The sequence below is a fragment of the Mesitornis unicolor genome, unplaced genomic scaffold (genome assembly GCF_000695765.1).
Source record: "Mesitornis unicolor isolate BGI_N332 unplaced genomic scaffold, ASM69576v1 scaffold4868, whole genome shotgun sequence".
NCBI classification, from domain to species: domain Eukaryota; kingdom Metazoa; phylum Chordata; class Aves; order Mesitornithiformes; family Mesitornithidae; genus Mesitornis; species Mesitornis unicolor.
Genome location: NW_010203726.1, coordinates 64,151 through 75,927, shown reverse-complemented (window position 1 = coordinate 75,927; position 11,777 = coordinate 64,151). Strand labels below are relative to the sequence as shown.

General features: G+C 45.2%; 1 protein-coding gene across 1 annotated transcript in view; it reads right to left on the bottom strand.

Moving 5' to 3' along the window:
• Positions 1-1,113: 1,113 nt before the first annotated feature.
• The window catches only part of HTR4 (5-hydroxytryptamine (serotonin) receptor 4, G protein-coupled), a 23,124-nt gene continuing 12,460 nt past the window's right edge, over positions 1,114-11,777 (bottom strand). Inside the window, exons 4-5 of the mRNA XM_010190804.1 lie at positions 3,605-3,758; positions 1,114-1,686 (exon numbers count right to left, since the gene is read on the bottom strand). Of these exons, the coding sequence (XP_010189106.1) occupies positions 1,114-1,686; positions 3,605-3,758 (727 nt within the window). The remainder of the gene's footprint in view (positions 1,687-3,604; positions 3,759-11,777) is intronic.

Below are 11,777 nucleotides of genomic sequence, written 5' to 3'. Positions count from 1 at the left end.
CAAACCCACAGATCAGACTCAGCTGGGAAGCGCTCAGCATCTGATTTATTCTCCAGACAGGTTCAATTCTGAACACAAATATGGTTACCAAGTCCTTATCTGCATGTGAAGAGCCATGAATCCATCTACCAAAAGAACCAAACCTCCTCTACACAGCTGCACAGAAACACCCATGGTTTTATTCAGAGATTGCAGTTTGTTCTGATATTATGGGAGATAATTGTTCTTCCCTCCCTTCCTCCCATGATCTGCCTCCCACCTCTCTGCTCGGGGAGAAGGCAGCAAAGGGCATCTCATACCACAGAGCCCTTCAAACCCCTCTCTGCCCCCACAGCACACAGCCCACAAGCTCTCCTCTCACAGTGAACATGTTGTGGTACTCGGTGAAGGGTGGGGTGTGTGAGATGTGGGGTTCAAATTCACTGGGGCCCCAAACTGCCACCTAGCAGAACCATGTCCTGCAGCCCATGTGAGGCACTCTCACCTCCCAGGGCTCCTGCAGAGCAGAGTGCCTCTGCCTTGCACAGGGGCAGGCTCTGACCGGGTTATAAAGGCAGACACTCCTGCATCTTCTGAGCTGCTAAAACAAAATAGCAAGCACCCCACCTCCCACAGAGTCACTGAAGTGCCCCAGCAGGGTCAGGGTGCTTGGGGAAGTTCATCCTTTGCCTTTTGTTAGTTCAGAAGATGCAGCACTGGCTGGTGGCCCCACAAAGGCAGAACCTGAAAAGGGGCAATGGGGAGTGTCATGATCCCTTTGCTAGAGGAGATGGAACAGGCAGCCTTCCCCAAGGTGTTCCCCATGGGGTCACATTTTTCCCAACAGACTAAAGAGTACGGCTTGCCAAAATGCACAGACAGCTTCTGCATTCTCCCAGCTCTTTCCTGAACACACCTCTGAAGAAACCACACGTGCCAACTCATACCTGTTATCTACCAGCCCAGGTTGTCTGAACGCCCTAAGGATTTCTGGGTGCTTCTCCTGCACCCTCCCTTTTTAAACATTTAATCAATCAGGTATTTCAAATGCAAAGCGAAATCAATCCTTCAAGAAAATTTTAGACAAGTGCTCTTTCTAGTGATTCCAGGCATTTTGCAGCATCCGAGAAACACTCACCTTAGTACATGAGTTGATCCATTTATTGTGGTGGTGGAACAGGGGACCGTCTGCCCCAGGATGGAAGGCCTTCGGTATCGCTCATCACCACAGCATAGGATGATGAGGAAGGCACGTCTGAAAGACTTGTTCAAGAAGGCGTAGAGGAAAGGGTTCAACCCTGAATTGATGTAGCCCAGCCACAGGAAAGCCGTCCACAGCTTCCCTGGCACCGTGTAGTTTATGAAAGGGTCCACTATGTTTGTGACAAAGAAGGGGGCCCAGCACAGGCAGAAGCACCCCATGATGATGCACAGGGTCTTGGCAGCTTTGGTCTCAGTCTTCATGCGGTGAGTGCTGTGCTGGTCTGGGTGGTGCTGCCGGCCGTCGGCGGGGGCCCCGGCGCGCTGCAGCACTCGGATCTGGTGGGCGTGCTCCCTGGCCGTCACGTAGATGCGGTAGTAGGCCAGCACCATCAGGAGGAAGGGAATGTAGAAGGCCACCACGGAGCAGGTAATGGCGTATGGCTTGTTGACCATGAATATGCAGTAGGTGGAGTTGGAAGCCTTGTTGAACTGTCTTTGCTGAATCTGGGGCAGGGGAAGGAAGGACAAGGACAGAAAAGAAGGAGAGAAGTTCAGCACTGCTCCTCCAGTACCTGCAGCCTGTTTGCCAAAACACACCACCACCGCTTTCTGGTTCTCTGTCCTCCCTCCCCTCTCCCATCCACAGTACCTGCCTTACCCACTGCTGCCTCTCCTGCCTGTGCTCATGCCAGAGGCTCTCCAGCCCTGCTGGTCCCCAGCTCTGCTGGACCAGCCCACGCTGCAGCTCCAGCATCTTAAAGCATGCCTCAACCCAGCCAGCGCAAATCCGCCCAACACCCCAGTTCAGACACAGCAAAGGGGAATAACTTCACTTGGTACTGCATTTTTTTGCAGTGCTCGCTGCTCTGTTCATCAGGGCATGGTTTTACACCAAGGATGTACAAGTTTTGCCCAGTGGAGTTCCACGGGGGGAAGGACGGGGAAGGGACCAGGGGGCAGCACCCGGGCTGGGGGTGACACTGAGCTTCCCAGGCACAGGGGCTGTGGGCAGCAGTCCAGGCAGAAGTCTGCAGGTTAAGTCTGTAGTAGGCTGAGATCTGGTCAATGACTTGTGATGGAAACAGGGACTGCAGATGAAGAAAGGGCTCTTGCATGTGAGTTTGGGAGCAGGAGGCATAAAGACAGACAGGACTTCTCTGAAGCTATTCTTGCTACAAAACAATGTCACTGCAGGTCCATCAGGCCCACAGTTTCTGGTGTTTATTCTGATGAGGGAATAACCCCGTCTCCTATTTAAAATTATAATATTCAAATTATTTAATTGGGCATGTAAGCAAGTTTACCCCTAAAGTAAACTATGAAACATTTTCACTAAGTGGTGTTTGAACCCTGCACTACCTCTCAGCAAGCAGCTACTGAAATCTGCATGGTGAATGTCGGTAAGTCACCAGGAAGGGCAGGGCTTGCACTGGTGTTTAGAAAAGCTGGGACAGACAGATGGGAGTCAAGCCTTTTCTGAAAAGGTGAGGGCAAGAAATCAGTGGAAGAAATCAGATACCTGACATGGTTTGTTATATAAACAAAATGCACCTCCCTTTTCTACCAGTTGCGTGTTCAAAAGGTACTTGTCTGGCAGCAATTTTGGCTTTATCGCCTTGTTTAGAGGCTTGGCAGCTTGCACCTGTTATTCTCCATGAGCCAAAAATTATTCATATCTCCTTGACTAAGACTTGGCACAGAAGACGCCACATCTCTTTAAACAAGCTCTTCTAAATAAGGTGTTTTTCACAGTTTGCCATTTTTTAATTTTTGCATCTCCAGATTTGAGAGATCTGCTGCTCTTAACTCCTTGCCCTGGAGATGGGATCCTACAAGAGACACCAGACTGAGGTGGGGAAAATGAACTCCTGCTAAAATGACTTGCATGGGGGAATTCCACCCTCTCTCCTGCTTCAGGGCTCACACCAAGACACAGGATATTGATGAGACCAGCCCAAAGCATCATCCCTTCTGGGCAAGTGTGGGTTTCCCAGTTCCCCAGTTCCTCAGATGTCTCTAACACGGCAAGGAGGGACCCGTGGGCTCAGCCATGGCCAGCCCTACCTGAGAGCTGCAGAGGCCAAGGGGAGCTAAGGACTCTTGAGGTGCCCTTCAGAAGCCAGCTGGGGCCTGGCATGTTTTCAAAGAATGACTCATTGAACTGATTAGTAGGCACAGGTAAAATCCTCTCCCAGAGACACCGCTGTCTTTGTGACAGTCCTTCCAGGACAAAGCCATTTCAAACTCCCTTAAAAACATCCTCCAGAAATTCAGCAGCCCTGCTGCATCATTAACAAGTAGTTTCTCCTTCAGCCTCTCTCACCATTCATTTTTCTTTTCCTTTGAATATTGCTTTTTAAAGAAGAATATACAGCACCAAATATATTTGATAGCAGGTCGGTGTACCTCCTTAGCTACTCACCAGATCAATGATGCCAATACTATTCCAGCCTTGCATGATAGGGAGGAAAGAAATAAATGTCGGGATTACCCAGCACCCTCCAAGCATTACAGCAATGCGCAACGGAGTCATCTTGTTCCTGTAAACCAGAGGCTGGCAGCAGATAGCATAGTACCTGCAAGGAGAAAAGCGAGAGAACAACCATCATCAAAGGGGACTTCCAGGTCTTCCAAAAATAAACCTGTAAGGCATTTCCTCCAGCTTGTTTCTCCTGCCTTTCAAAACAGAAAAAAATGAGTCTATAGCCTATTTCCATTGACTGCCTCTCATACAAGGCGCTCAGGATATTTTCACAGCATGAGTAAATAAGGTTTCATAGTGCCTTGCAGGGGAAAGCCAATATTTTCTGTTTTCCAGCTAGGGAAAATGAGGCACAGATTAATGCTGTGGTTTGTATGAGGTTGCAGAGCAAGGCAGAGGCTTCATATTCGGCCCTCCTCTCCCTTTGCACATAGTCACAAAGCTGTCTGCGCCCTCCTCACCACGACAAACACGTCCACCTTCCTCCCATTTAGCTGTAACTAAGTGTTGGGGTTTCCCTAACTGCAATGGACATTTATTTTGACAAGATTGCAAACGCTGTTATTGCAAATTAACAAAGTGTTTCAAAGCTGTGAAAATGTCAGCAAAACAAAATGTGTTTTTCCGTAACCAAGCTCCCTTTCTACCTCCCAGGAATCAGCTTCTTTCCTGGCTGGGCTTTAACCTCTGCCACAAGGACAGAGCAAATGTCTGCGTGGGGCTTCTTGTCTTTTTACCATCAAGGGGACGTACCTTGTGCTCTGCTTTCTCCACCCGATCCATCCAACATATTCACAGTACAACAGGTCCCTGCTCTGAAAATAACAACTGGCTGTGGACTGAAAAGTATCTTCTTAAAGAGATATGAAATCAGCTCTTCTGTCTGTTTGATCCTTGTGCTATCCACCTGCCATAAGATTGCTACATCAGGAAGATGTATCAAACCTCAAACTGGAAATTTCTTTGCTCTGAATTAATATATGCCTACAGGCACAGAAGATCAGCAACCATATCATCCTACTGCAGATTTTTGGTGGTCCTGACCTGACAGCCTTCCTCAGGCTCCCAATGAAATGCTTTCTATCTGTAGAGTTCTGGTCACTACATGCTGTAGAGACAGGACAGTACTGATGTCCCTGGTGCTGTGGCAGGGAACAGGGGTCTGAGACACAAGAAGTGCCCATAAATTCTCAGGTCTCCTAAAGAAAGGATTATATAACTCAGCTATGTGCCCAATGAATACATTTTCTTAGTTAATTAATAATGACCATCTGGTAGATGTAGTTTCCAGATTTGGATTATGCAATGTGGTGCCCCACAGGACACGAGCACTGCATTGAAGAAGCCGACATAGTTTCAAAAACTATTTATAAAGGGAATGAGTGACCTCTGTTAGAGATTTTTTTGAGCCAGGCCTCACATCGAGGCATAATGTGTACACAGAGAGATCCTCACCGCTGAGTGCCTATAAAAGTCGATTTTATGAGGTCAGTAGGATAATGAATTAGAGACATTAAATTAGTAAACACACACTAAAGCTGGACCACTAACCTGATATGCCTGCAGCACACTAAATTAAGACATACGTGAATGCACACATACACATAGTTTATGTGTATGTATATGAGATATCCTATACGTGCACAATTTAATTCATCAACATTAAGTGGGAACCAAAACTTTTGTGCTAAACAGGCATAAAAATCTAATAATTTCCAAATTTTCTCAAGACAATTATTTTAAAAGTCATGTAGAGTCAACTGAATCGCTTTATTTTGATAAAATCAGATTATATATTCCACACAAAGGGCTGAAATAATATCAAAGTGTCAAAAGAAAACATTTTTTCAAAGTCTCTTTGAAACAAGATTCAAAATGTCACAGGGGAAAAATGTTGAAACAAGCATTTAGCTATTTCAATTTGATCATTTCTATATTCTCTTCTGGTTTCCTGTATGCATGAAAATTAGCCTGTTCCTTTGAAAAGTTTCACTTTCAAAGAAATGGTGTATTTGACAGTAACTGTTCATTTAGAGCACAGGGTGAAATCTTCCTCTTGTGGACCTCATGCTAACAGCCATGGCTGTCAGGGGTTTGACTCCTGTCCCCACTAACACAGCCCTCACATCCCTCCCACGAAGGAGAAGAAACTCAATCATTTACAGGAACAGGTTTTACTCAGTTTGGGCTCTTGCCTTCATTGGCTCAGGAGTTGAACATGCAAGGGTATCCAGCCTCAAAGATATGGAAAACTCAACTGAGTAAGATTCTGAGTGACCGAATTAAATGAAGACAGATTTAAGTTTGTGTTTGGCCCTGTTTTGAGAGGAAGGCTGGATCAGAGACCTCCAAAGGTCCTTTCCAACCTACATTTTTCTGAGTCTATCAGACAGTGAGGACCATCATGGTCAGACGTCAACATCTCAATTATTTCAGAGGCTAGAATAAATATTTCTTTGTTCCTAGGATAACAACTCTCATGACAGCCACAACGCGTCTGTGTAACCTTGTCCTGTGTTGTTAGAGCTTATTGCGTTTGGATTTCCCCCTGCTCTCCAGATTTCCTTCCCTCAGGAAATAAACTGACCTTTGAATTCAAACAGGTATTTTCGGTAATCCTTTTGCCTGCTTATTAGGACAGATGGTGCTTCTCTTGGCATTACGTGTAACTGCTCTTCTGATGCTAAACACAAGGGAGAGATACCTGGCACGTCTGTTTACTATCTGAGAGACTTCCGCTGGAAAGTGCTACCCAGTGCTGGACATCAAAGGACTCCTGTGACACGACTGACGGTGAGTTACTGCAAGTCACAACAGACCACATGTATTTGCAGAAAGGGCAAAAGAAGAAATTCAGTAAATAAATGGGGAAGAACAGCCAAGACATCAGCTACCATTTCACAAGTTGAATAAGCAAAGAGAAAAGGAATGCCACAATACATTGCTAATTAACTACAGCAGGAAAACAATTCTTCCAAGCGGTTTGAGTTACTACATTTCTGTACTTCTATCTCTGCTGCAGCTGACAGCATTACACTGACTTGTACATGCTATTAAAGGCCATTAGAGTAAAAATTATGCCTGTAAAAATGACATCTTAAGCTCTTATATTTCCTCCCTCCCAGTGATTCAGCAGCAATTTTCCTCCACTTACATGTCAAAAGATTATATATATTTTTTTTCCTGCTAACTGCTGCTACTGTGACTTCCCTGGTGTTCATAAAGTCGAGCTGGGTTCCTCCTGCCCTCCACTGTTATTGGTAACAAAGTTTTGCAATCAGAGTGTGGGTGACAATTTTGCTGATGGTGAGGGAGGCAGAAAAGTACCCTGTCCACTTTTCCATACTCAGCAGGATTTCCATTCAATGGCCCAGAGAGTCAGATTATAGAAATCTGTGTGTGCTAACAGAAGTCATTGAAGGCCCACCAATTTTTGCAGTAGCTGGTGATTTGATGTATGTGATGGTTGGGCATTTAAGCAGCTACTTATTCACTGAGAGAAAAGTAATTATATCCCTAAGATTATCAATAGTTTTAGTCAAAAGCTGAAATAAAGACATTTTCTTATTCTACCTTTCTGCTTCCTTTCAAGCTAGAGCTGTTTTCCTGTGCTCATAAAGAGTATCTATCATGTACCGGTATGACAGTGTGATGGATGAATATAAGATGTAGAACAACCACCTCATTGTTCAGGCTCTCAGCCTCCATAAGTGCTCTGATTCAGTAATATAATTAAGTATATGACAAGTGTCCTGCTTCATCCATCCACCTGAGTCTTGCATCATGTTCTACCCCTACAAAGTCATGATTTCCTTCAGGCACAGAAATCCTAAATAGGACAGAGAGGGATGGTATGGTCATGTGTAACAGCTACAGAGGGAGCAGCTCCCAATGGACCCTGCACCAAAAGGAGTCCCAGTAAAACAAGAGCTTTGTTTGGCTCCAGCCATTTTTGCATTATGAAAAGGAATGGAAGGACTGTGTGTCCTTGTAATGTAACAAGGGGAAGAGCATAGCTCTCCTTTTCACACCTTCCAGACAAATAATTAAAGCATGGGAGGTCAGAGTTATTTCTACTTATTATTCTGTGATTAAAAAGTTGTATCTAAAGCCGATAGTTACCTTCCTCACCCCCTACTTTAATAAAGATACCATTTTAGCAGCCATGAACATGAATAGCTACTAGGGACATACCAGAAACAGTTACTCAGTCATCACAGTGCAAAACTGATATGCATGTAACCATTCCACCATGCACTGTTTTGCCTTAACAAATAGTGAACATTGAGTAATATTTTATACACTAGGGCATGGATAGTCTTAAACTTTTTCAAAGCAAATGAAGAAGACACAGCTATTTCTAAGTCCTCTCTGTACGTCGCATTGGCAAGCCAGCCCCAAGTACAACTTGAAGAAGAGCACCACAAAATTATTAGTATTGATTGATATTCAACCCTTGACATTGTAGTACAAAAGCAGCAGTGTCATCCCAGTAATAGTTTACGGTGCTTCAACTGCCTACAGCGATCACAAACTTATCGCTGGTGTCCAGCAATAAGGAGATGAGAGGAGTCAGTGTGCTAGAAACCTAGGAGAGCCACACTTCATGGGATGATAGGATCCCCATCCTATGAGTCTTCAACTCAAAGAAGAAAAAAAGCACACAAAAAAACCAAAAAGCAACCCATCATCAGCAAGTACCACAAATCCTTACGAGATGAAAAAACAGGAGTAACCCCTTAACTAGATTCTAGGATCTCCCTCCCTCAGAATCCAACCCTGATCTAAAACCAAGAGGTGAGCAAGAATGTGATGTAGTACCAAGTGACCTAAAACCCAATCTAGAATCAAGATGTGACCTAGAACGTGATCTAGAACCACAAAGCTACCTAGAACCTGTGCTAGAACCAAACCACCAACTCCAGGAATTACTGCACCACCACCACCCCCAAACCCCAGCTTCTGGAATGGATTTGGACTCTAGGACCCCAGTCAACTGTATGAGGCCGACCAAGACCAAGTGCTGGGTCCTGCACTTCAGTCACAACAACCCCATGCAGCGCTACAGGGTTGGGGAAGAGTGGCAAGAAAGCTGCCTGGTGGAAAAGGACCCAAAGGTGTTGGTTGAGAGCCGACTGAACATGAGCCAGCAGTGTGCCCAGGTGGCCAAGAAAGCTGACAGCATCCTGGCTTTTATCAGAAGGATCAATGGGACCAGGGAACTGATCATCCCCCTGTACACAGCACTGGAGAGGATGCATCTTGAATACTGCATTCAGTTTTGTGCCCCTCAATACAAGAAGGAAATTGAGGTGCTGGAGCACATCCAAAGGAGGGCAACAAAGCTGGTGAAGAGTCTGGAGCACAAGCCATATGAGGGAACTGGGGCTGTTCAGCCCGGAGAAAAGGAGGCTCAAGGGAGACCTTATCGTCCTCCACAACTACCTGAAAGGAGGGTGTAGAAAGGCAGAGGTTGGTCTCTTTCCTCAAGTAACAAGCAATAGGATAAGAGGAAATGGCCTCAAGTTGTGCCAGGGTAGGTTTAGATTGGATATCAGAAAAAAATTCTTCACTGTCAAGCATTGGAACAGGCTGCCCAGGGAAGTGGCAGAGTCACCATCTCTGAAGGTACTTAAAAGATGTGATGATATGGCACTTAGGGACATCGTTTAATGGTGGACTTGGCAATGCCAGGTTAATGGTTGGACTCTATGATCTTAAAGGTTTTTTTCCAACCTAAACCATTCTATGATTCTATGAGCAATACCACATCCAAGTTTAACTAAATATTAAGACCCATGTTTCTGCAGTTCCCTGAAAATGTTAACTTCCCTGTTACCTACAGCAAAGCAGATAATGCAAAACACATCCTCTCCTGCACTACTGTTATGACATTCTTTGCTGAAGGGGAAATACAAGAATCCCCTCCTGTAGCTGCAGATCTCTTAAGTAGCTCCATAAAGCAAAGGTTATAATACTTTTCTTTTGCCATCTCAGACATTTGCTCCATGAATGAATCAAGTGCTAACATTTTACAGATGGCTCAAAAGAACAAATCCATGGCTCTCATGTCTGGCTACCGAGGATCTGTGACCTGCCCAGCATCACTTGGTGAAACAGTGCAGTGGCCAAACTCTGTCTTGCAGAAAATTAATGTGATGCTTCCTGGTCTTCCAGTGGAAGTTCCAGTGATATGGATATGGGGGGGACAAATTAGTCCCAAGTGGGTCAATTCCCAAAAGTAGACCTCATGTATTCTGAATGCTCCCCCATCATCTCTGAGGAGATGCAGGTGCACCTCTACTACATTCACAAAAGCTATAAAAAATGCTTAAGGTTCAGAGATTCAGTGCTGCAATCTATGGGGCATTTTTTCCTCTGTATTCCTCATGAGATGAAAAAAACAGGAGTAGCCCCTGAACTAGATACTAGGATCTCTCCCCTTAAAAACCTGATCTAGAACGACCAAGTGAGCTAAGAACATGATCTAGAACCAAGTGACCTAGAACCCGATTGAAGGGGGAAAGCTATCTAGAACCAGAACTAAAGCCAAGACATTACCTAGAACCTGATCTAGAACCTGTGCTAGAACCACCTCCCTGCCATACCACCAACTCTAGAAATGACTGCACCACCACCACCCTAGCTCTATAAACAACCAGCCCCCAAAACCCAGCCTCTGCAACAGACCTGGACTCCAGGGCCAACACAGACTGTAGGGTCCCAGCCACAGGGGACAGACACCAGGCAGATGTCACACCCTGACTTTCTCCCAGGAAAAAAGTAGGAAAAAAAAAGATTCTTGAAAAGCACATCAACTTTTAAGTGATAACACCTGCAGTTATTAAAGTTTATAGCTTCTAGGTTCTTGGAGATGAGAAAGGAAAAGTGGAAGAACTAGGAAATAGCACTCACACACTCACCTAGATCTGACAGCAACATGATTTAGCTGTGGTCCATGGCGAGGACAGCTATTTGTGGTAGTGACTAGCTGCATACTCACCAAGCACCAAAGCGATGAGACTCCAGTTGTGACCAGAATCTGCGGTCAAGACTGAAATCTAGGGTCCAAGAATCTAGATAATCAGCTGGGCCAGTAACATTAACATACACCAGCTTCTGTGCTTAAAGAGAAGCAAGCAGTGATGCAGCAGCCAGTACACCTGGCCAGCCATCACCCTGGACCTCCAAGCGCCTCTTCAAGCCCATGGTGGTGTAAAAGCTGCCCTGGGCACATATCCAGAGAGCAGTCCTGGAGTCCTCAGCTCCTGGCTCAGGATCAGCGATGGTCTAACCAACTGCCTTCTGGGCATTACAGAAATATAATTACTTAGCTGCATTAGATAATTTCTTGCCCTTGGAGAAAAATTAAACTATCTTCCTGGTTTGCAATACAATTTTATTTGCGCTATGGGTATGTAGACACTAGTCTGAAAGAAGCTCCTCAGATATCACAGACAGAAAAATATACACCCACCTTTACTAAACAGACTGGTTCCGTGGGTGGCCCACATTTAGAACCATTTGGTGTCATGTGCATGTATAAAATTATATACATACCATATGTTTTATCATCACTGGGGCCAAAGTGAGTCAAGGAATACTTACTGAATTCTTATACTGAACAATTTCTTCACCCCCCCTTTAAGAATCTAGAAAAAAGAAGATGAGAGGGTGGGAAAACAGTGGGTGCTATTAGCTCTCTCCAAAAGTTAGTGTGCATCAACCATGCCCATACAGGCTCTGTGCCTGTATGTGGCTTTTAACCACGCCTTAAGCACCAAAATGGGAAGGATTTGTTTGTGAGATCCTAAGGAAAGAGAGGCCAAAGAAATGCAACAGGAGAAAGCCAGACCCCACCAGCTGCCACCACAGGGGACTTTGCTCCTAACCCAACAGCGTATTGATGGAAAAATCTTGTGAGTGACAAGGACACTTATTTCAGAAGCCGCTTCCCCTCACAGGACACGAGTTATATACCAGGGTTTGGGTAGTTTGGAAAATCCTTCTCTTTGTCTTTTTGGAGCTCTGCTCTGGTGCATGCCATAAAACCCTGATCTGAGCGTGGTTTTGCACACTCCTCCTCTCCCTCCGTTAACCAAGACTGGGCCAG